The 25,051-nt window shown below is 43.7% G+C and overlaps 1 protein-coding gene across 2 annotated transcripts in view; it reads right to left on the bottom strand.

Annotated features, from left to right (window-relative positions):
- Positions 1-25,051, bottom strand: part of LRP5 (LDL receptor related protein 5) — a 170,334-nt gene that overhangs the window by 124,296 nt on the left and 20,987 nt on the right. The window contains exon 2 of one of the 2 annotated variants that reach the window (XM_059826158.1): positions 10,950-11,346. In XM_059826158.1, coding sequence (XP_059682141.1) covers positions 10,950-11,346 — 397 coding nt within the window. Of the gene's footprint in view, positions 1-10,949; positions 11,347-25,051 lie in introns of those variants that run through there. The other variant, XM_059826159.1, reaches the window with a different exon arrangement.

Raw genomic sequence — 25,051 nt, 5'->3', positions numbered from 1 at the left:
CCACAGAATCACTAAGGTTGGAAAAGACCTTTAAGATCATCAAGTCCAACCATCAACCCAACCCCACCATGCCCACTCAACCATGTCCCACAATGCCACGTCTACATCTTCCTTGAACACCTCCAGGGATGGTGACTCCACCACCTCCCTGGGCAGCCTCTTCCAATGCTTCACCACTCTCTCAGGAAAGAACTTTTTCCTCATAGCCAGCCTGAACCTCCCCTGGCGCAACTTGAGGCCATTTCCTCTTGTCCTATCACTTGTCACTTGGGAGAAGAGACCAGCACCCACCTCACCACAACCCCCTTTCAGGGAGTTGCAGAGAGCGAGAAGGTCTCCCCTCAGCCTCCTCTTCTCCAGACTGAACAACCCCAGCTCCCTCAGCCGCTCCTCATCAGACTTGTGCTCCAGACCCCTCACCAGCTTCGTCGCCCTTCTCTGGACACGCTCCAGCACCTCAATGTCCTTCTTGGAGTGAGGGGCCCAACACTGAACACAGCATTCGAGGTGCGGCCTCACCAGTGCCGAGTACAGGGGCACGATCCCCTCCCTACTCCTGCTGCCACACCATTTCTGACACAGGCCAGGATGCCGTTGGCCTTCTTGGCCACCTGGGCACACTGCTGGCTCATCTTCAGCCGGCTGTCGACCAACACCCCCAGGTCCTTTTCCACCGGGCAGCTTTCCAGCCACTCGTCCCCAAGCCTGTAGCGTTGTGTGGGGTTGTTGTGACCCAAGTGCAGGACCCGACACTTGGCCTTGTTGAACCTCACACAGTTGGCCTGGGCCCATCGATCCAGCCTGTCCAGATCCCTCTGCAGAGCCTTCCTACCCTCCAGCAGACCAGCACTCCCACCCAACTTGGTGTCATCTGCAAACTTGCTGAGGGAGCACTCAATCCCCTCATCTATACCATCGATAAATATATTAAACAAGATCGATTCATCACCCTCTCAGCAGAGGGGTATTTTCTTTCATTTAAATGGAACTTGCTCTATTTCAGTTTGTGCCTGTTGCCTCCAGCCCTTTCACTGGATACCACTGAGAGAGTCTGGCTCCATCGTCTTTACTCCTTCACATCACATATTTACACACATTGATAAGATCCCCTGAGCCACCTCTTTTCCAATCCCACCTCAATCAGCCCCACCTTCTATGGTGGATGCTCCAATCCCTTAATCATCTTTGTGGCCCTTTGTTAGGCTCACGCCAGCTTGCCCACATCTCTCTTGTGCTGAGGAACCCAGAACTGGACACAGTAGTCCAGGGGTGGCCTCACCAGCACGGAGTGGAGGGGAAGGCTCACCTCCCTCCATCTGCTGGCAACACTCCTTCTAATAAAGTCCAAGATGCTGTTGGCTTGCTTTGCAGCAAGGGTATATCGCTGGCTCATACTCAGTTCATTGACCCCAGGTCCTCCTCTTCTTTCAAAAAATATGATTTATTTTAGGAAAGGGAAAAATAGTACAAATCTCACTACATTCAACCCATTTTAAGACAGACCACAGCAACTCAAAAGTCAGGGTATCCTCCTATCAAGAGGTGTTGAACTCTCTCCATCAGCTTGTGAGGTACCTCCCACCCTCCACTGTTTACAGATAGACCCAGTCATGACTTTACCTCTGACTTAACTACCTCTATCTAAAGTTAAGCCTAGATTTCTTCCTCTCTCCATAAGGAACATTGGATTAGAGCGTGTCAGGACAGTCCAAGAAATCGTGTCAACACATTGTATTGAATAGAGGACAGGGGTCCACCAAACATACTGAACAACAGTAATTCCATTGTGCAAGTAAGATGTTGGTTGCTCTCTTACCCACAGATCTCACAGCTGCCCTTAAACGTTTAGCTCAAGCCAGTGCATCTCATCCATTTCAGTGTGCTGACACAGTTTAACTCAATGTTTGGGAAAACGGTACACTCAAACGATAGCCAATAATTTGTCAAGGCATGCAATCTAAGCATGTTCATTTGCATGCTTATAATTTTAAATGCAATTTAATAAACAAACCCCTGTTTAAGTACACATTCAACAGGTTATGTGGAAAAATTCTTACTTCAGCTTATACTATTGCTTAATTTTACATGAAATATTAGAAATGTGTTTTGACTTAAACCAAAGCCACCCATTCGTGACAAATAGAATGGTGCCAGTCCAGCCAGACCAACACACCGTATATGCCACGATTTCCACGCTATAAACTGCACCCATCAAGTCCTCTCATCAACGAGAATCCCAGCTTCTACTATCTCTTTGGTCCCAGAGCCAAAGCTACGACACCAAAGCTACACTCCTAACGTGACCTGAGAAACCAGTGCAACGCATGCCGGCACTGAGACAACCAAAGCCGTCCCATTGCTCCTCCTGTTCCCTTAAGAAATGGTGTAGAAATTAAAAAGATAAGAAGACCATAATTCCCAAACTACTTAAGAAGACTAAATGAGTACAGAGCAAAGACGCCTCAGTCTCCAGGACTCAGGGTATAGGAATCACAGAATTTGAAGGAAAAAAGAGAGTGCGAACATGGGAGTGAGTTCAACGGGGTTATTAAGGAAGTCTACACATTTCCACCTCTTCCCCGTGCAATTCCAGCGACGGCGGGGGGAAAAAGCAAATCACTTTCTTTCTGCCATCGCTGAACAGGCAGCTTTGCTCTCAAATGAAGCAAAAGGTCTTTGAACAATTTATGCCCTTCAGTCATATCTATGAGCAGGAAAAGGGAGAAATAAACAAAAGAGACCAATGAAACTTCTATGGAAAGGCTGTCACCATCAAGGGCATCCATCTGAAAATTAGAGTAAATAACACTTCCCATGAGAACTTCAAGTTTCTCCTGCATGCGACTATTTGCAGCTATTTGGCCACACAACCTATCAAAAGCTTTCCAACTCCCAGAAATTACAGCCGTGCCAAGATATTGCATATGACTCGTAAACAATTTTATGGTTGAGCACTTCTCTTACATTCTAAGGAAACAACTGTGCTATTCATATATTCATCCTCATTACAGTGTTTCAAATAATTAACCAAAAGCTTCAAAATAATTTTATACTTGAAATTAATTACTAAACAGAGACACACAGGCTATAAACTGATCTCTAGCTTTCAGGGCAGCAATAATCACGTTTCACTGCAAACCAGGGCATCTTCTGCATTTTAACTGAGCAGGCACGAGTGAAAGTAAGAGTTGCTAAAAAGCATAATCTTTACCCGTACCACAGTTGATGTTTTTCTTCTCCAGTATTTGCAACAGTCACAAGTTTTTATTCAGTATTCCCCATCCTCTCAACTATTCCAAAGGAGACAAGATCAGGTGATACACTGTTAAAAAATTTTCACCATTCACAGTCATTTAAATCAAACTATTCAAAGCCTCAGACTACTGCAGTTCATACAGATCAGGCTTCAACACACAGATCCCAATGATTTGGCAGATGAAGTTGCTAAGCCACTATCCATCAAATTTGGGAAGTCGTAGCAGTCTGGTGAAGTTCCCACTGACTGGAAAAGGGGAAACATAACCCCCATTCTTAAAAAGGGAGAAAAGGAATACCCAGGGAACTCCAGGCCAGTCACTCTCACCTCTGTGCCCAGCAAGATCAAGGAGCAGATCCTCCTGGAAACTATGCTAAGGCACATGGAAAACAAGGAGATGAATGACTGGTGACAGCCAGCATGGCTTCACTAAGGGCAAATCGTGCCTGACAAATTTGGTGGCCTTCTACGATGGGCTTACGGCATTGGTGGCTATGGGAAGAGCAACTGACATCATCTACCTGGACCTGTGCAAAGCATTTGACATTGTCCCGCACGACATCCTTGTCTCTAAATTGGAGAGACATGGATTTGACAGATGGACCACATGGTAGATAAGGAATTGGCTGGATGGCTGCACTCAAAGAGTTGCGGTCAGCGGCTCGATGTCCAAGTGGCGACCTGTGACGAGTGGCGTTCCTCAGGGATCGGTATGGGGACCGACGCTGTTTAACGTCTTTGTCGGTGACATGGACAGTGGGGTTGAGCGCACCCTCAGCAAGTTTGCCGACGACACCGAGCTGCGTGGTGCGGTCGACACGCTGGAGGGAAGGGATGCCATCCAGAGGGACCTTGACAGGATGAGAGGTGGGCCCCTGTGAACCTCATGAAGTTCCACAAGGCCAAGTGCAAGGTCCTGCAGGTGGGTCGGGGCAATCCCAAACACAAATACAGGCTGGGCGGAGAATGCATTGAGAGCAGCCCTGAGGAGAAGGACTTGGGGGTGTTGGTTGATGAGAAGCTCAACATGAGCCGGCAGTGTGCGCTCACAGCCCAGAAAGCCAACTGCATCCTGGGCTGTGTCAAAAGCAGTGTGACCAGCAGGTCAAGGGAGGTGATTCTCCCCCTCTACTCCGTTCTCGTGAGACCCCACCTGCAGTACTGCGTCCAGCTCTGGGACCCGCAACATAAGAAGGACATGGACCTGTTGGAGCGACTCCAGAGGATGGCCACAAAGATGATCAGGGGGCTGGAGCACCTCTCCTATGAAGACAGGCTGAGAGAGTTGGGGTTGTTCAGCCTGGAGAAGAGAAGGCTCTGGGGACACCTTCTAGCCACCTGCCAGTACCTGAAGAAGCCTCCATGAAAGCTGGAGAGGGACTTTTTACAAGGGCATGTGGCGATAGGCCAAGGAGTAATGGCTTTAAGCTGAAAGAGGGGAGTTTTAGATTAGAAATTAGGAAGAAATTCTTCACCATGAGGGTGCTGAGGCACTGGAACAGGTTGCCCAGAGAAGCTGTGGATGCCCCATCCCTGGCAGTGTTCAAGGCCAGGTTGGACAGGACTTTGAGCAACCTGGTCTAGTGGAAGATGTCCCTGCCCGTGGCAGCGGGGAGTTGGAACCAGATGATCTTTAAGGTCCCTTCCAACCCAAACCATTCTGTGATTCTGTGATTTCAACACAGAAAGCCAATATGCTTAACCTCAAGTACACAACACACTGTTGCGTGGTACCAAGGTCCTGGTGAATGAGCAGTAGATGCCACTGCAGTTTTATTTAAGTGCTGCTATAAACACAGTTGCGAGTTATGTAAGAACAGTTATAGGTCTGGTTCACGGTTTTGCTGTGACACTGAGGAAACGCTGGATTAACAACTAGGCACGTCTGAGGCTTTTAATTTTGAACTCTGAACTGAGAGCTGTTTAATCTTGATAGCTGTCACTTCTAAATCCATTTTTGAATATCCTACTTGCATATTTAGTCATCCAATCCTCTCCTTCCTTCAGTGCCAAATATGCCTTAGGTCTATGACAGTCATTGCTTGCAGTTTTGGCTAATTTGCCACAAGCAACCTGAAGCAATGGTTGGGCTGGGCTATGGCACACACTTCCCTAATGCTGTTCAGAACGTGATGAGACCTGTTTTAAGCTCTAAACTAAAGGCCATTCTGCAGAATGCCAAAACTGATGATTAATAGCTTCACCCCTTGTAGTCAATAACTTTTTTTATTCCTGCTTTCTAATTTGCATCTTATTTCCTTCCCCCAAAGCCTCTGCTATTCCAAAAGGGGTTGATTGCTCCATAAATGAAGTCGGCTTCTGCGCCTCTCCGCCGGCACTGCCACTGCTCAACAGACCCACACCACATCATGAACGACATTTTAAGAACTAAAATGAGGGAGGGAGAGGTTTGCAGCTTTCCTTCAGCCAGTCAAACCAATTCAAAGGTCCTTGCTCTTCTCCACGAACATCATTTCTGCAAGCCCCACCGGAGTTAGAACGCCAGCGCAGCTATGGCCAATTCAACAACCCCAGTGACTACACCAAGTGAAGTCTGCTGTTATACACACACACAAAACCCCGCAAGACAGCACAGGTTTTTTGGAGGCAATCAATTTTTAGTTTTCTTTAAAGTAACCATTTCACAGACGTCTGATTCAGCTCTTCAGGCTTCAGCAAACAGAGGGGGCAGAAACTTCTCAAGCAGCACTGTCCGCTGAATAAGCCAAACCATAGAAAACACAGCCTAAACTCGAATAGTAAGCTTGCTCCAGAAGATATCGCAGCAGCCATCACACAACTAGGAAAAAATTCAAGATTTATATTAACCAAAGTAGATGTTTCTAATACACTGTAGGCTTTAATAAAGTGAACTAACTAGTTCATTAGCACTTCGCAGTGAAAACCAGATATGAGGATTATGGATATGCCACAGCTTCTCAGAATCAGAGCCCTGTGTTACATGTTGAAGTAGCAAGCCTTGAGTTTTAGAGGTCCTAGATTTAATGACCCTTGTCAACACACATTGTAGGCTGTTCAGATCTAAGACCTTCTCTACAGGACTGAGAATTAACTCATTTGTTTTGGCTATGCATTCACGCATTCTTCTGAAAATTTCTTTTCAGGAAACTGAAGTTTGCTTGCCTTGCTTGACACACGATAACGACTTGCTTCTGAAATCCATTCCTGCTTCTTCACACAACGCTCACAGCATTTAGGTTCTTTTCACTGCGTGGCACAATATTTGAGCTATCTCTTTAGTTGGGCTTCAGTAAAATCTTTACATACACTAACAGAAGCTTTGTTACAAGTTGCTGTCCTGAAAACACAGAAATACTCACGCAAAAACTGCGAACTCAAACTTAATAAAACACCAACACTACTGAATCCCAAATCTGCAGTCCACCTAGCAAGAATGTATATAAATGCTAAGGTTCTCCAAAACAGTGCCAAGAATTTTAGCCTAATGTCTTCCATTAAATAAACTCAGCTTCACCTAACCTACACCAGGTCTGGGATCTGGATGTTCAGAACAAAATATCACTGAATTTGCAGAAAAATGTTTTATACTCTCCTCTGTCTGCTTAGTTTATCCTTCATTTCAGAGAAGCAGAATAATTGGTTTATCACGTATTCTGCCTCCTTGGATTCCTAGAATAGGTAGTGGATCCAGCAAGAAAGTTTTAAGGTGTATGGGGAAAGAATGCCATGTTTCATATTAAGCAGCTGCCTGTTAATTACGATACCATCTCAGAGCATCAGAAAAACCTGTACAATTAATGATTTTCACTAGCTCTGGGAAGAGCAGAGACCCACAGATGATCTGCAATAGTCTCTCACAGCTTGCCTTAAAAGAAAGAAATTTTAGAAATGCTCTGTTGGAAGAGATGACAAGGGCATCTCTCTTTTGCATTATAACCGTCAGACAAGCATTGCTTTTCAAGAAGGAAGGTAGGTTGAGTGTGGAAACAATGAAGCTCGCTTTACAAATGTCATTACGCCAAAAACATCCAACTTACTATTTAGCAAGCCCGCCAAAATATCCAAAAAATCATACTTTCGAATGTCAGCCAGAAATCACAGAAAAATAGGCTTTGAAAGGGATCTCTAGAGGTCAACTAGTCCATCTTCCACGCCCTAAGGCTTGGTCATTACACCTATAACGTTCCTGAGAGGTGACCACTGTATATTCAACACGTTCTCCTCTATTCTCTCGAACTAGTCTATGTCTTGAAGAATCACGCTCAAAATAGAATAAAACCTATTTATTAGGCAAACGCCACGCTGGGCATAACATCCCACTGCAAACACCACAACATGAAATGGAGTCCTCCACCCATCTCTGCAGAACAGCCTTACTAAAGCTAAAAGAGAAGAGAAGGTGTCGCCAATCTGCACAAGGACACGTTCTTTTGTCAACGGAAGGAAATACGATTTTTTTTAACACAGAGCGTTCTTGACAAACCCATGTTTGGGTACTACTAGTACCAGCTAAGCATTTACAAACTGCTTATTTGTCCCATTTTTCTTCTGGAAACCGAAGTTGACTGGCCTATACCTAATGCCTTTTTCTTCCTCATTTTCCAAGCTTCCCTGCACTTCTCTAGACCAAACTGCTTAAAAGGCCAAAACCACATCTATGGAAATTCTTCCAGACTGAAAGCAAATGTCTAGCAACTTTAAGACTGCATCAACGAGTTTTAAGAATCCTAGTCTAAATTTCATCAGATTTCATGATCCAGAAAAACCCCCACAAACTTACTCAAGTGCTGTGATCTGTTCTTTTCTATTTTAGCACAAATTCTTACTCTTCCGTCAGTTGTAATAACTGCATCAGCCACCTGATCACAAAAACTTATTAGGAAAAAGACAGATGAAAAGGTACTGAACGGTTCTTTTTTCCTACTGTCATCCACTTTCCTTCCCCATAAAAAACCAGTAAAGAAGGAACAACTGGTTCTAGGGGAGCTCAAACCTAAACGAAATGTAACGATCACTACTTCACAGACGCACCTATGACATATTTCAGAACTACCATGTGAAATGAAGTGGTTGTCAAAGCAAACTAAATTTGAATGGTTTATTCCACAAATATACACCATGTATGATTTTTTGGTTTATGAAGTTTACTGTATTAGATCGTCATTTGGGCAAACCTGCCTTCAATTCAACAGGACCCTTGTGCAATACTGGATTTTGTCTCTTTAACCCAGAAAACCAGCTCTAGGGAGGCTGATTTTAATAGACCACAGTGGGGATCAATTGGTTAATTAGAAAGGATACATGTATCTTCACAATCCATTTTCACAGACCATTTATTATGTTGCTTGGTTGCATTGCATTAGTACACAAATCAAACAGGTTAACGATTAGAAATGTTTGCCACAAGTTAAAACCGATAGAGGAGTTTCATATAAAGCTGCTGCTCTCAATGGAAAAAAAAAACCCCAACCTGTAGACTGATCCAATGTTCAGGACAGCAGCACTGGCAACCCAAGGAATTGATCTGAGCAAAAGTCAGAAGAACTGTCATTCTCGCCTGATCTCAAGCCATTTTGTTGACCAATACCAAAGAGTCCCAATGTGACCAGCTCACATGCAGACATCCACATTTTTGGCAAATGAATCTCATTCCTTATATTATCCCGTTCCACAGTAACTGTTCATACTCACACACCTTCCCTGGAGGAGTAAATGCAAGATACTTAGAAGTAGAGAAGTCCTCCAGGAAGGAAAGAATAGGCTCCCACAGACCTATGGAAAGGCAAACCCAAGGCAAGATACCTAACGTACACCAAAAAGGCGTCTGCTGTTGTTACACGTACTGGATTTTGTGTGCGTTTAAGAAACGCTGCACATCTGTTCTGCACAGAGCACTGCTACAAAGAACTGCCTTTCAAAGTCACCCAAAATAAACCACGCCTGCACCCCTCCTTCTTCCAAACACAAACAAGGAATAGATTTGCAGAAGCATTGCAACTTCACCATCACCACTATTTTTAAAATGCTCTCCTTTTGACCTATACCAACAATACTCTCTCTCCCAGTTGCCCAATTTAACATCATATTCCCTCTTTAAATTATACTACTGAACTCTAGATCTCAAGTTAGTCTTCAGCATTAATTAATTCTGCATAGATTACTTGCTGTCAGGATACACACAGGATACCTGGTAATTTATTTAAAATACTTCCATACAACAATTTGCTATGGGAAGAATTCCTTTCACCTAAAGGCATCCATAGTGACGTCAGGATTAAGAGGACAAGGTCCCCCCTGGAAAAGTCCTCTGGTCCAACAAAGTCACTCCACTTTCCCTTTCACTGATTACGGCTGTACCTTTCCACCAGTTACCTGAAGGATACAGCCAGCTCCAGCATTTGACGTGTCAACGCGACTAAGGAATTCGTTTCTTTGGGTACCCCCAGTTTCATTTAGTACTTGTACGTCCTTTACGTATTAATCATAAACGTACCCTAACTCCTCACATTCATCTGGGAAGCCTTACGCAGGAACCGCTGCAAAACCAACCTGACAAAGTTCCAGTCTGTAGCGCGGCAGCTCCTGACATGGCAATCTCAAGTTGCCTTCTGTTGCTTAGTTTCAATTTTCCCTTCCGACACACCTGAAGAAGGTGCGTTTCTCAAGAGACTCCCAGTGCAGGACACACCACAAACTATTTTATATTTGTGCTTTATCCTAAGCTCTTGTATTAACTCAGCATCCCTTTGCAAAGAGGCCAGACTCAGTGAAAATATCAGCTGACACCAGATTTCCTTACAGATGAGGAACCTACCCACACACACCGTACAGAAGAGGAAGGTAAAGTGACCCCTGAGAAAGAGTTGTGAAAACAGCAGCAGATTCGTGGCAAACCACCTCACTTGTGTGGATCTGAGCACACAAGAGAAGTGCACCTCATTTCTTCTCTTTTCCCGGGGGCCCATCTAGCACAGCAGATCTTCAGTCATTACCGCAATGAATATGGGGCCCAAACTGTACAACATCAGTACTATTTGCGCACAGGGATAGCAAAAAGCACGCGTGAAACGGCGGGGAGTACTGAAGAGGGTGGGAGGAACTATGCCGAGACACAAGTATTTTCAAGAGCGCTAGAAGTGACAATCCAGCCTGCTCCCTTATTACCTCCTAACCTGGCCACCTTACAGGATCGAGAGTCCCCGGTTTCACCTGGGTTCTTTTACTTGCCAGCACAAACAGGATTATTCAACATCACCACTTAAAAATATCCTGATTTTGTTTACCAGAGCATAGCAAGTGAGAACACCTGTTTCGGCTCACGCCTTGCTGACTAGATACATTAAATAGACAACACATATCCAATGAAAGTTAACTTACCAGACAAGATAAGTGAGAAAATAACAATAAAAAAGGCTTGGAAAATTAATTAGTTTTCAGAAGTGCAATGGAATAAGTTAGCCAATCACACTGGTTGAATATTTGGCTTGGCACTTAAGAACAGCTGTATTTTTCTTTTTGGCTCTATGTCTGGGCTCTCATTTCTTGCCACAAAATATTTAAGCTCAAACATATGTTCAGCTACAGATCTTGAGAAAAATACCTTGGGAAAATGTAAACTGAAACAAAAGGCTATGTTTCTTTTTCAGAAATAAAAACTCAACATAAATCACCACTGTATCCATTTAAGCATTTAAGTCAAATTAATATTTACCCATGAGCAGGATCCAAAGCTATTGCCCTGGGCTGATCAAGGTCTTGCCAGAAGAGGACTTTTCTAGATGTTCCATTGAGATTAGCTACTTCTATCCTATTGGTTTCTGAATCCGTCCAGTAAAGTTTTTTCCCAATCCAATCACATGCCAGGCCATCCGGGGAAACCAGACCAGAAATGATGACGTTCTGCACCACATTCCCAGTTTGGTTAATGTAAGTTTGCTTGATGGCTTCTTCACTCACATCTGTCCAGAAAACGATGCCTTGCGAATACTGGAAGTCAACCGCAGCAGCATCCTCTAAACCACTGACCACCACAGTGGACTCCAGCTTCGTGCCTCCAGCATCCACGAGTCGAACATCCCGCCGGTTGGCAAACAGCAGAAAGGGAGATGCTACAGAAGAAAAAAACAAAAACATGTTAGTATTATTGGCATCTACAGATGTTAAAGCACTGAGTGTGAATATGGCGGAGGAGGATTTCTTCTCCCAGGTTGGCGGGCAGGCAGCATAGCAGAAGGAACGTGGAAGTTTCACAGGGGAGAAAAACGCACAGTACCCCAAAACCTCTTCCTTCCCCATGTCAGACAAAGGAGTAAAAGACAGAGGGAAGAGCAGGCCCAGTTCTGTATCTATGGGATACGGATAGCATCTTCAACACAGTTAAGAGTTCAAACTGAGGCCCTTCAACAATACCTTCTGTCAACCCATAAACTCCGGTTTAGAACAAATGAAGTCTTCATGGCTTAAAAGCTTGGTTCACCAAGTTGAAGTAGTAACAACACACAGAAGGCAAGTTCTGATGCCTTTTAGTAGCAGGCTGGAAGCTAACAGTACTGGACACAACACCCTGAAATGCTCCTACCCAGTGCCCTCCTAGATGGTAAAGCCTGTGCCAGAGGTTCAGAACGACTGTCTTCTCCCCTGCACCACAACGAGAGAGAAATTCGAGGGAGAGTTTGAAGGAAGAGGATGATGTTGGGTTGTGGAAGTCTGGGGGAGCTGCTGTTAGCAGGAAGAGGCAGCCAGAACAAAAGGACAACGGTTCTTGCTGTTTGAAGCTCTAAGTGGGTGGTGGAAGCTGGAGTCCTAGTCCTGAATGACAGGGAACAGGCTTTGAAAGGGGAACTAACTCATGATTGATGCAAAAGGGATGGGAAGCGTAAAGACATGTCAAAAGACAGCCGTAGAGATATTCCAGCAGTACCTGCACAAGCTCTAGACCTCTTGTGTGTGAGGTTCAGAGGGACAACGACACGACCTCGGCGGATGATGCTGGCATTCACAGACAGAAAGGAAGGAGGTGGGGAGAGAGACTCATGAGAAGCAAGGAAATTAACCTCGTTGAGTTGGATCTGACAGTAAGACATACAGCAGCAGTAGTGACAATAGCAGAGATTTTAGCATAGACAAGATGACTTTTCTGCCATACCAGATCTCATCTGCTATTATACTCAGAGAGAAATAAATCTGTGCTTGCAATTGAGGCTGTCCCTCCACACTCTGAGAGGGAGAGGAAGGTGCAAAGGTCTGAGTCCTACAACCCCTCCCCTCCGCTCCCCACGCAGATTATTACAAAACTCTAGCAGAGGGAGATTGTAAAGATCCTCTGAAGGACCCACTCTGGGGGGAGGACGCATGCTTCAAACAGAGACAAAGGCACGATTCGGCCCAACCGCTTCTTCCAGAAGAGGACATTAAGCAGACATACTGCAGAACATTCCTTCCCAACCATACCAGCCAGACTGATGGCCAAGTTAACCACTTCATTTCTCTCCTGAATGTGTAGGCTTGCTTCTTCATCCAGCAGTAAACAAGAAAAATAGTTACCTGCAGATATGGTTGGGAAGGCAGCAGCCAAGTACAAGGATGCCGCCGTACCGGCCACAGCTGTGCCCACCGGCAGATGAGGAGAATACCAGGATTTCAGACAAAGCCACTAGATGCTGGAAGTAACGGAGCTCCCTCAGCTTCTCCTCTGATTGCCAAAGTCTGGTGGGGATCTTACGTCATCAAACAAAGAGCTATTTTCATTTGCCCCTACCGCTGGTCACCTTGAACCCCGGCACCCTTCCCTCATCCCCCCAATTCTTCCAACTCAAGCGGCAGTTCTGCACCGGTCAACTGTTGACGCCTGCCTTCACACACAAACATCTCCCTTGATGCTGCTGCCTCCTGCCTGCACCCAGAAGAGGTCCAAACACTTGCCACTCAACTCAAGGAACAACACACAGAACAGAGCAGCAACAACAGATACGTTATTTCATCTTCCGTGGCCTCAAGCCTGGGATATAAATACCTTTAGTTTCACATTCATGTTACTGTACATAATGCATGAGAGTTAGCTCTTGATAGCCTTTCAGATTCAATTCCTCCTGCACTTTTAGAAGACGACAGTGTATAGGAGGTCCGAGTTGCAGGTCTGCTGTGCCGGCAGCCCTGCCACATGCTATTGCCTTTCTCCTGAACACTGGCTGCGGTTATGTGCCCGCTGGAGAGCGTGTGCCACTGCGCGGGCCAAAGTCAAGTACATCTCTGACAAAAGCCTACATATTTATGGGCAGGCCAAGGACCTCAGCTAGAATCTGCAACTCAGCTTCAGATGAACTTAAGAACATGCATAAAAATTCAGCCTTTTTATTATTATTCTGCATGGCCTCTTTTTTCCCCAAGTCAGGAAAGAGATGGCTTTATTTTTCTTTTTTGGAGGAAGTCTATGCTGATGAAAGTAATAAGGAAAATTTAAATCAGCTGCTGGTTTTAGTGAGGATCTTGGACAGCAAAGACACAGACAATTGTTGTCATGAATGCTTCACTGAAAATGTAATCTTTGTCTTCTACAATATTTAACTCAAGAAAGTTTGCACAGCTTGAGGAGAATTATTTGTAAAGAAATGAAGTCTCAGTATCACTCCTATCTCATTTCCTTACTTGCCAAGTCCTCCTCTCTGTCGTCTTTAGAAATACGAGGAATAGTATCACGAAAGCCCAACAGGTTAGTTATTGAAAACAGAAGAAAAATGTCTAGAACGCGAAGTGCTTGTTTTCTTCTCTGCAACTCATTGATTCCCCATAACCATGTCTATTTTAAGTGGCATTGTACCAAACCATTTGAACACTGGCAAAGTTTGATGTTAGCAGGCTCTGTTTAAGTCACAAGTTCTCTGGGGCAGAGAACTTCTCAAGTTATGCACGTTGCCTCACAAAACCAGCCCCGTATCCGGCCAAAGATCAAAGCCGTAAAAAGTCCATGTACAAATTTTTTAAAAAATATTGTCCTAAAAATGCGTTTTGAGGAATATGAATAGACGGATTTTCATCTAGACATTTCCATGCTGAAGCCATTATTAATGCTACTACAAAGGAAAGAGGAACCTGAAATATCAAGTCTAATCAACAGCAGAGGAACTCAACAGCTTCTTAACCAAAGATCAGACATGAACAATGTCTAATCCAATCAGTATCAATATTACCCCAGCTCCCCATCCCTTTCAAGAGATTTCTTCCCCACTGATGCACACAGTAGGGCAGCAGCATACAGATAACACATTAACCGCTGTGTTCTCTGTCACTTCTGTGCTTCAGAGGCGTCCTGATTGAAGTGCAGCCGCATTGTGTTGACCACGAACACCCAGCGGGGAAATCACGCTGCCCCGCTTGCAATTGTGTTAAAATTTTACCGCGATTACGCACTGCTGTAAACTGATTGATTATTGAAAGTGGCCAGAGTTTACCTCTTTTAAGAACAAATGAGTATTCAGTTTCCTTTGGAAAAACTAAAAGAGACAAGGCAGAACTCTGATTTTGAAAACCATAGCCACTTCTCTGCTCCTCCCCACCAGCCTATTTTATTCAGTCCAAATTTTATAAAATGGTTGCAGAGCCCTTTTAGAGTATTACTGGTATGAAAAAAAAAAACCAAAACCAGTGATTGAAACAAGTAACTGGTAGTTCTCAGCACTGATTCTCGCCTGGAATGCTGCTGAAGAAACACAGGCTCTCCCAAATTTAAAAATAATGCAAAAGTCAGAATAGTGATTAAAAGCTCTGTTTCCATGGCCTTGCATTTATCACATCAGGTCAGAATGTGATGGCTCACAAGCAGGCAAAGCTAACTCTGGTAACTCTGCAGCTTCGACTAAATACAACCTCCAAGATGTCCCAAGAAAAGTTCACAGAACTTTTCAAATTTCCCACTTTCCCAGTTAGTAAGCAGTAAATCCAACAGAGGCAACCAAGAAAGCAGATGCCCTTCTAGAAGGATAGATGCATAGCATTTAGTTTCATAGAATTACTAAACTCAACAGTTTAGCAATTCAAAATGCACATTCATACTCTATGGGATTATAACCAACAGGTTTTTTAAAGGCATTAGAATGAGAAACAAAGAAAGCTCAAAAAGCAACAAAACAAATGGCATTGACCAAAAACTTGATTTGCTGTGCCATCAACAAACCGTCCTAGAGATCATCCCACCGATCCACGGTGCGGGTTTGTTTATTTTGAATCCCACATGTGTGTAGAATCAAAGGCTTATTTCCAAGAACGTGCAGACCAATCTCCTTTCAAATCATGCCGTCTTCTCAATCCTGAACTGGGCTCGAAGGTCCAGAGAACACTCTTACCCTTGGTGCGTTTAATTCTTTACCGCACAACTCTCGACAAGGCAAACGGGAAGGCCAGTTAACAGCAGCTTCTGAGAAGAAGGATGGAAGAGACCCAAGAAAAATTAGCTACAACTTTGATTACCATTGACCTTGAAATGAGCTTATCTGTTACACAACAAGAGGCAATAGCCCTTGCTTGAGATGTTATTCCATGGTTAGAAAGTTAGGAGACTCTCAAAGGAACACTTAGTGTTACGCTCTATTTTGATCAGCAATGCTCCCGACAACTGCAAATTGCTTGAAAAGGGAAACACCAGCTTCTATTTTGAAAAGAGAAGAGAATAAACACTAACAGGATGAATGATGAATGTGGAGGACAAATTGTTTATATCCCGTCTATTACCACCCAATTGAAAGGACAACATTTTAATGTAGTTACAAAAAAAAAAAAAAAAAGGCAGCTGTATTCTTTTTCACTAAAATTAGAACAGTTCATATTTTTCCATAATAGGCAATATTTAAAACCTCTGTACATAGCTGGAGTTCACAATCCTTTGACAAAGCAAAAAAAGAACCTGAAATCCCACAAATTATCAAATGGACTCTAAACAGATAACAGCCTGAACTGTAGAAAGTTACAGACTTCTTGCAGCAATTCTACAGTCTCATTTGGATCATGCAGTACTTGATCAACAATACTTCAGTCTAGAAAGACATATTATTTCTATTCAAAAAAACCACCAATTTTCCAGTGGTTTTCTGCTAACTGGAAAACACCCCCTTGACTTGACAATGGAGCTATCCACGCGGAGGCTTATTGCACAACGGTGTGAAAATAGAGCTTCTCGTCAGTCTATTAACTGGAGAAAAGGAAACGCTCCTGATCGAGCTGGTTAGGAATCAAGCATGGGTTCAACGTCCAGCTTTCCTCTTCATCTCCTGAATGCTCTTGGGCAAATCTTCTGTTTCTTGTCTGTGTTTAATTACTGAATTTTAATTGTTTTACCTGCATCGGGAAAGCTGTCTTGTGCAGACATAATGTAAGACTGGAGGATTTGTACCCTTTATGTATGATTCATTTGGTTGACCACTATAAGCAGTATCAGTTTTAGCACGTCTACCACAGTTCCCTTACCACCACCTCTATCACATTCGCAAGCAATACCAAAAAGCATTTGTTTTAAATGCACTGAGGCTTGGACTCCTCTGCGCTTCCCCATACATAAAAAGGCAGTAATAATCTTTCTTCTCCTCTGCCCTCCATCCACCTCTGTTAAAAACATAAGCTCCGTGAAGTATGGCAAGTCTACTGCCATCTGCCCGGCTGTAACGACCTTCCAAAGAACAGGCTTCTGAATTCAGCCATTAACTTTCATTTTTTGTTTCAATTGTACCAATCCCATCTATAGCACTTAAATTTTATGAAGTCCTTCAGGGGCACCCGTTAGCCCCAGCAAAGTGACGTGGGACAAACAACTAAAAATTGCATTATATGATCTTTGCTCTTCGTTTCAGTAATAGTTCTGAAAACCAGTTTCACGGGGCTCAACTCATTTACATATTAAGACTAAGACGATCATGAACTACAATCGACAGAGCATTTGTCATCAGTTGCTGGTTAGCTGCAAAGCTGCAACAGTTCGAAGACAAGCTGAGCAAGAGAGTTTTAAAAAGTTATATTTACACTACTGCTTCATACTTGCTGACATGCCTATATTTTGTCTCCCTCCCCTTAAAGCCAAAATAGAAAGACATGAGAATACTGGGGCACGTGCATGATTCTTGAAAGCACTAGAAGTGCAGAACACGCACAAATCCTATGTATAGCACAGGAGAAAAGCCTTCCTTAACAATTCTTAAACCAGTTAACTAGGCTAAAGGTCATGGAAAGGTTTAACCGCTTTTAAGAAAAGTGACCGAGGACCTTGGGAGCCTGGTACACAACATAAAATGAAGATCTCATTTTAATAAGCATACAAGCTAAAATAGCCATCCAAAATTACAGTATGTGCAACAACTTATATTTTAAATATTATTTCAATTCTTAACAGGACAAACGCATAGGGGACCTCTGTGGTTAAGCCATCTGTACTGCTGGACAGAGAGAATAGCATATAATTCTTGCAGCAGTCAATGTCCCAAACCGCAAAAACATTCATTACCGAGGAACAAAAACAACCCCCCCACCCCTGCCGCAGGCACACAAGATGGTAGAAAACAAACGTGTCAAAACTTTTGCCCCCAAGGGTGTACGGTCTTACGGAAAGTCTAAGACAGGAGAAGGAGTAAGCACGCATCAGCCTTCTATACTTAAAAATAGCTGCTATGCAGAAACAAGACCGTGTAGGTAGGCTCCTAGCAGCCACAAATTAGTCGGAGAAACCAGTTCTAGAGCACAAAGTGATCCCTCTGGTCCAGCTCTAACTCCTTTGGAGCATAAGGAGGCTTAGACCTTTGACGTGTAGCGTAAGGCTCCTTCCAAACATTGAGGGAAGGAAGTTATTCCACATGCTGTCACCCCATTTTTCACGGCTTAGCTCAAGGGGAGAGAGACAGCAGCCGGTGGCAGCGGGAAGCTCACGTGCCAGGACATACAGACACTACTGGAACCGTAAAGGTGCAGGAAAGAAGATAAAAAGGAGAGAGATTCAGGCATGGAAGAGAATGGAAGATAATCAAGAGTGTCGCCAAACCTGTCTCCTAAAATCAAGCACAACTGCAAAACCCCACCTGAGACCTTGCCAAGCAAGAAGGGAACACGGCACGCACAAATCCCACAGATGCACGGAAGTTTATTTCACTCTTTTAATGCAACCGTTATATATTTAGCAGGAAAAAAAAGCGTCTGTCTTAAATACTCTAAGCTCTGCATTCTGGACCCCGGTCCTTTTTACTGGCAGCTGCTGCAAAGAATCTGAAAACACCAACTTCAAAAGATAGATAAAATGTTGATCTTCCTGTACTAACTGCACATACACAGCCTGAGTTTAAACTTGCCAGGTACAGTCCTCCAAAGAATAGAGGGCTATTGCTTTCATCCTCAAAACACATTATTGTAGAGAAGGTGAATTCCCAGAGTAATTACTAGATTGTGGAATATTCTTGCTGCAACAGGGAGGCAGGTGGTAGCAGTTTGGAGAGCACAGGAGTGAAAAAATCAGGGCTCCGGGGTTTCGCTCCCACATATACCCTCTCAGCGAACCTGAGCAGGTGCTTCAGCCCAACGATTTGTAAAAATCATTCTACCCGCTAGAAACAGACCCTTCCTTCTGCTGCTAATTGTCTCAAAGGGCTGCCACGAAGCCTTGAGCAAGGCATTTGAAGATCTTCCAGCAGAAGGCTCCACGATGCGCTCAGCCTTTCGTTCCGGACACGGCTGAGACTTCTCCTCCCTCTGAACCGGGAGTGAGTGCGGGTCAGCGAACGCCGACGGAACGGCTGTTCAGTGATGGCACCTGGTTTATAGTACTACTTTAAGAGGGAAATATACTCCTTCCCCAAATTCCATCCCATTCCTCTAACCCTCCAACTCAATCCATTTGATAGGAATTTCCCTCTCCAAACCATGAAACAAAGCGTTCTGGTTATCAAGTAAGGAGGATTCATTTCCATTGTATCTGATTTTAGGTAGAAGCAAGGTCTGAAATTCAGGGGGAGACAGGACTGTTATTTTAAATCACTAAGAATACCCCACATTTATACACATTGTGTGCAGCAGATGCCAGGCAATTTTTGTAGATTTTACTCTTTACCAGACTATATTTTAAATTGTTTACACGCTCACACCAGGCACAAACCAGTGCAAAGCAATGCAATCCACACTAGTATCCCATATGAAGAAATATATTTGGTGCCAGTTTTATTTATATGTGCTAAGTATTATCTTGAGTATAACTGCTGAATACTAGAAGACAGCTGGGATCTCAGTGATCTATTTGCCATCAGGCTATAGTAAAAGGGAGGCTGTTCATCCATCAATGTACCTACAAGAAGTGACACGGCTTTAGCCACAAATATATTGGGGGGGGGCTGTTATGTAGATAAATTATAGAAGTTTAAAGGACATCTGGTTTAGCAGCAGCAAGCTGGAAAGGGTCCACAGAAAAGCATTAAAAAAAAAGTGGGTTTAGAAAACATGAAGTTTTGTTCTTCTCGTCTAAGAGCGGAGCTGGGAAGGCAGTGAGATAAAGAAGAGTAAACCAACAGTCCAACCAGTAAGCGCTTTCATGAGAGGCTGAAGATCATTAATTCTTAGCCACTGGAGAAAGGACAGACTAAAGAAATCAGATCAGGGTAAGCTTTGGGTTTTTCCTTGCTGGGGAAGGGAACGCAGAGATGATGCAGAGAGAAACGTGCACTGAAGATTCCAGAGCACGCTACAGAAGCTGCAGAATTGCTTGCCACCGGTGATTTTTAATAGCAGCTGGATAGCCGTTCCCCAGGTATGGCTTCTGCACAATTAATTCCTGCCTCAGCGACAAGTTTCATCTGTCTGTCTTGAAATCGAAGACAAAAAATTCTGGGTTGTGCAGGGTTGCCCCCCCCAGTAATGACAGGGTGTTAGGAAGACAAGAGATTTACTTCAGACTGTTGGTTTTGTTTGGCAACTTACAGATTTTAAATAATAATGTTAGCAGTAACAACAAAATATAGCACTGATTATATACCATTTCATCTCCATTGGCCTGAATTAGTTCATTTCACTCGGTCAAGAGACGCCAAAGGATTTTTCTGAAGAGCATGCTCTGAAGAAGTCCAGCAAAGGTGCTTTATACAAATTAGGAAACTTAGGATTTGTTCAGACTGCCTGGGATGGCAATAAAATGTTTTAAAACTCCCCAACAGCAGACTCTGTACTTCTTATTGTTTTGCCCTGTTTCTGGTTATATTACCTACTTCAAGTAAAAATCTTCACATACCAGAAAAGCCAAACGATTGGATTCAGTGTGCATAATTCAACGCACTTCCACCTCCGCAGAGGCTGGAAGGAAGCTATGTCTGTTCAAGCTCCCTTTTCTATGGACACTTTATTTTAGAGGAGGGTTCCTCAAACTTTTCTGTCTTTTCCCACAGACCACCCATTAAGCACGCCACATGAACTCCCCTCCTGGTGCGTAAGGCAATGGCTCTCTCAGACTGTCCTTAATACCCCTCTAGCAAATACTGCAATTGGTTACATGGAACAGCATATTTCATCTTCTTTTAACACAGTTTAGCAGCTGGAAAGCAGGACAGCCAAGTCCATGCGAGCAGCCAACACTACACGGACCACCAAGCAGCATACAGAACTTATTTAGAGATCCGCTGAAAAACTAAACAAAAACCAGAATATCAGCCGTGATCTGGGGACATTTACACCAAGTCGCTGAGATGCTCGTTGGATAAGACTCGCAAGCACTTTAACCGTTTTCTTTAGAGGAGAACACAGATTCACTAGAGCATAAAGCACTTTTCATCTGGTCTGTTTTGTCAAAGGAAATTTCTAAACATTATTGCAAAACTGGCTCTTGGCAATCTCTCCCTGTGCAATGCACAACTGGGGTTCAGCCAAACAGTTGTGAGGACTGCAGCCTCATGCAATCCCGACTAGCTAATGCTAAACAGATAATATCTCTGCAGGCTGAACCCCCACCTCTTCCTGACCTCAGGCCCTCACCCGAGCATTTTACAGAGGTTAAAACATACATGGGATTTTCCCAAAAGCAGAAGTATATTGTTCACAACAATTTGCTTATTCTTCTGCGGGTTCTGCCGCAATTTGCTACTCAAGAACCACAATGCGCACGACAGCTTAAATGCAAATACACCGTCTATTGGGGATTAGGGGCAGTTTGGCTCCGGACAGACACCAACAAGATTTGAAAACGGCTGTTAAGCTGAGCATCCTTCAATCTTAAAAGTCAACTTTGTGAGTTCGGTGCTGGTTGGAGCTTAGAACCTGCACTGAACTCCAAGGGAGGTTAAACTGACAGCTTCCATCAAACTTCAGTGATGACAGCCAAAGCTCCCAAGGTCCACTGAAAATCCCAGTCTAAATATAGACAGTAAACCCCACGAGGAAGGTGAAAACTTTCCCACTCTTTAAGAACAACCAGGCAGCAGGACCTCACAGGTCTGCGCTGGGATGTTTGAGTCCGACACCAGGTCCAAACGGAGGAACTGGATAGTAGAGGGAAACCCATCACATCCGTATGGGTGATCTACTGACCCGCACCACAGCCAGCCTCCAAACCCCCTTGACGTTACATGAAGAAGGGTGTGATACAAGGAAGGCTGTCACAGGCCTCACACACCAGCTGCTGTCTCAAGTCGTAATGAGCAAACCTCTCCGGATCCATCGGAGTACCCCCCCGGACACGCACCTCCTCCAGCTGTACAAACCTACGGTCCTTACGCTGCCATCCCTAAGGGTGAAAGATGCTGTAAGCACTTACAATTTGTAACCCTGGGTCCAAAAAACTAACTGTACAGGCCACCTTTAATGACGAATTACTTGCACTGAGGGAAGAGGAGTATCACGTTATAGTGTCTCTCACACAAAAGCCCACAGTGGCCCTACCTCAGCTAGAAGCTCAGTTCAGAAGTCTCCAGGGACCACCTTCTGAGGCAAGTCACTCAGCAAGTCACCAAGAAGATATCATCATAAAAATACAGTTGCTGATGGCAGGCACATTCACATCAATGGCCGGTCCACGGTCGTTTTATGAGAATCCACTGGCATGACTACTGCAGCACTAGTCGAAGCGTTTGCTAAATAAAAACTCAGACTTGTGTTACCCACAGCTGTTCAGATACTAAAGAACAAATACTCTCTCCTCAGCCTGTTATACATCTTGGCTGGTTAGCTGAAACACAAATTTGTTCATCGCCTGCTCAGACAGCCTGTTTGCAACGACCTATTCTGATGTGGAACGTCAGAAATGAATGGCTTCAACTTGATGCGAGCAGTGGTGCTTGCGTGCGCGGTGCTAGCGAAGTCCACACCGTTACCCTCTCTTTGCAAGGTGCTGGACCGTGCATGAATTGCTTACTGGATTGTGCATAAATTCCTTATTGGATTGTGCATGAATTCCTTACTGGATTGTGCATGAATTCCTTACTGGATTATGCATGAATTCCTTATTGGACTGTGCATGAATTCCTTATTGGATTGTGCATAAATTCCTTATTGGATTGTGCATGAATTCCTTACTGGATTATGCATGAATTCCTTACTGGATTATGCATGAATTCCTTATTGGACTGTGCATGAATTCCTTACTGGATTGTGCATAAATTCCTTACTGGACTGTGCATGAATTCCTCATTGGATTATGCATGAATTCCTTACTGGACTGTGCATGAATTCCTCACTGGACTGTGCATGAATTCCTCACCGGATTGTGTTTCTATGTTGGACCCAGAGAGCTGAGTTAGGAATGGATGTTCGTGGGGTGGTGGGTCTGGGAAGGAACTTGACAGATGAGGATTTGATTTCCGTTCTGCCAGACCACCCTGTTCAAATATCGCTCCTCTTCGCACTGATTCTGTAATACCAAATACTTTCACTGTCCTGTCAGGGAGAAGGTTTCATATTGTGATTAAGGATTCTTTAAAGTACAAACTTGTATTTTCTCTAATACCATAGGACGCTCGTTTCAATTCCGTAACAGTGTTTACCATACCCAAACCACACTGGAGCTACCCGTCAGCTGACTCATGACGGTTTTCTTTGTGAGAATTAATATGGCACTCTGCTGGTACCCACAAAAATTGGAAACAGCCTGCCCATTGAGATTTCTGGTATTTTCTGATTTTAGAATAAGCAGAAGTGGCATTGAAGTAGTCTCTTACGTGGTATCGCCGTTGGGCTTTGCCAAAACGGGTAAGCGCAAAGGCAGTGCTTAAAAATAGGGATGGGGGATGTGGCAGGAAAAAAACCATACTTGGATGTTTCACATTCTGTGATGCAGAGTACATGGCAATAATTTTGCTGTTGTTATTTTAAATGCAGCAGGAATGGATTTCCCCCCACCCCCATGTTATGCTCAGTAGAGTTTGAAAACTGCAGAGGAAACTGCAGATTTGTCCTGTTTCTGCGTAAGCTAGTTTAGAAGAATGCAGGCAAAGGGGTGACTTCCTTGAACATCTAAACACAACTTTTGTCATGAATAACAGTTCGGGTCAATCCGTGAACGGAAAAAAAACCCTGCAGTGTCCCCTTTTTAGAGTCTCGATGCCAATGGGGGCAAGGTTCTTTTCTGGGGTTTTGGTTTTTTGCAGTTTAGTTTATTCCTCCTTGGTTTGGCAGACAGCTGTCTGGCCAATAATAGCAGATTATGCAGTGATGATGGTTCCAAACTTTTAACGGATAAAATAGTGGTTCTACATCATTTGGAAAATTTGGCTTGCAGATTTTCTCCAGGACTTGAACAAATATAGGCTTGACAAAGGTATGCTTGTTTCTGATCTGAATTGTTTCCAATTTCTAGTTCCAGTTCCAGATGTTACGTTAACTCCAAAAGACGCGAATCTTAAGAAAGCTGGAAAAAGGCATTTTACTTCTCTCTCCACCAAACGTACAATATATACCCTTGAAAATGTAACGTCTTTGTAAAATTCAGCAAACAACTCAGAAATAGCATGTGCTGGATTCAGCTGCTGGCAAATGTTATTCGCTGGAACAAAAGCGTAGTCAAGCCAGATGTGGAAGGCTCAAACGTAGGTTCCACAGTCTGACGTGGTTATCTTCTAACAGTTAAGAATCTTCCCAGGTAAAACCATCGTGGTAAAGGGAACCTGCCACATGACACTGGGCTTTAAAGGGTGGGAAGTTGAGGGAAGTTTTTACTCCCAAGTTGTGGACAGGACTTCTGATTTTTGTGCAAGTCTTGTGACTGTCTTCCAGTCAAAGAGTCAAGATTTTGGTTTTGTGAGAGCTTGTTAGGAAGGAGAGCAAAAAGCAGATGAGGTGAAAAGGATTATTTAAGATCATTAAATCTGTAATATTCTGCTTGCATTTATATCACTGATGATACTTAATTTGCCTCCTCTAATGTAGCAAATAAATACAGTAATCTGCTCCAAGCTTTGTAAATCACTCCTTGCTGGAGATGATCTTGCTTTAGCCAAGAACATCAATTAAACTAAATTCATTCCTTATGGCTCCTTTTCTCTCTCCAAGGTCAGTGTTTGTCCTGCAAGTAATCTGGAGCACCTCTCCTGCCGGAACTACATGAAAGAAGATTTTCTGCTCTCTTCTTTATTATTATTATAGACATCTAACCGGTTTTCAATATTGTGGAGGCAAAGACATGGTGCTGCTGATAATTTAGCTTTTTCTCAAACATCTGTTCAAAAATAGTGGATTTGATGGAAGAGAGAGCATGTTCAGGATTTCACTAACTTTTCTTCCATTTATTGTCAAAAGTCAGGCAATGGTCAGGAAAAAAAAAGTCTGACTTGCTTTATTTTTCAGTTAAAATGATCACAGTATATTACAAATTGAGTCAAA

The sequence above is a fragment of the Gavia stellata genome, chromosome 17 (genome assembly GCF_030936135.1).
Source record: "Gavia stellata isolate bGavSte3 chromosome 17, bGavSte3.hap2, whole genome shotgun sequence".
NCBI classification, from domain to species: Eukaryota; Metazoa; Chordata; class Aves; order Gaviiformes; family Gaviidae; genus Gavia; species Gavia stellata.
Note: the sequence above shows the minus strand (reverse complement) of the source record. Positions and strands in the feature narration are given on the sequence as shown.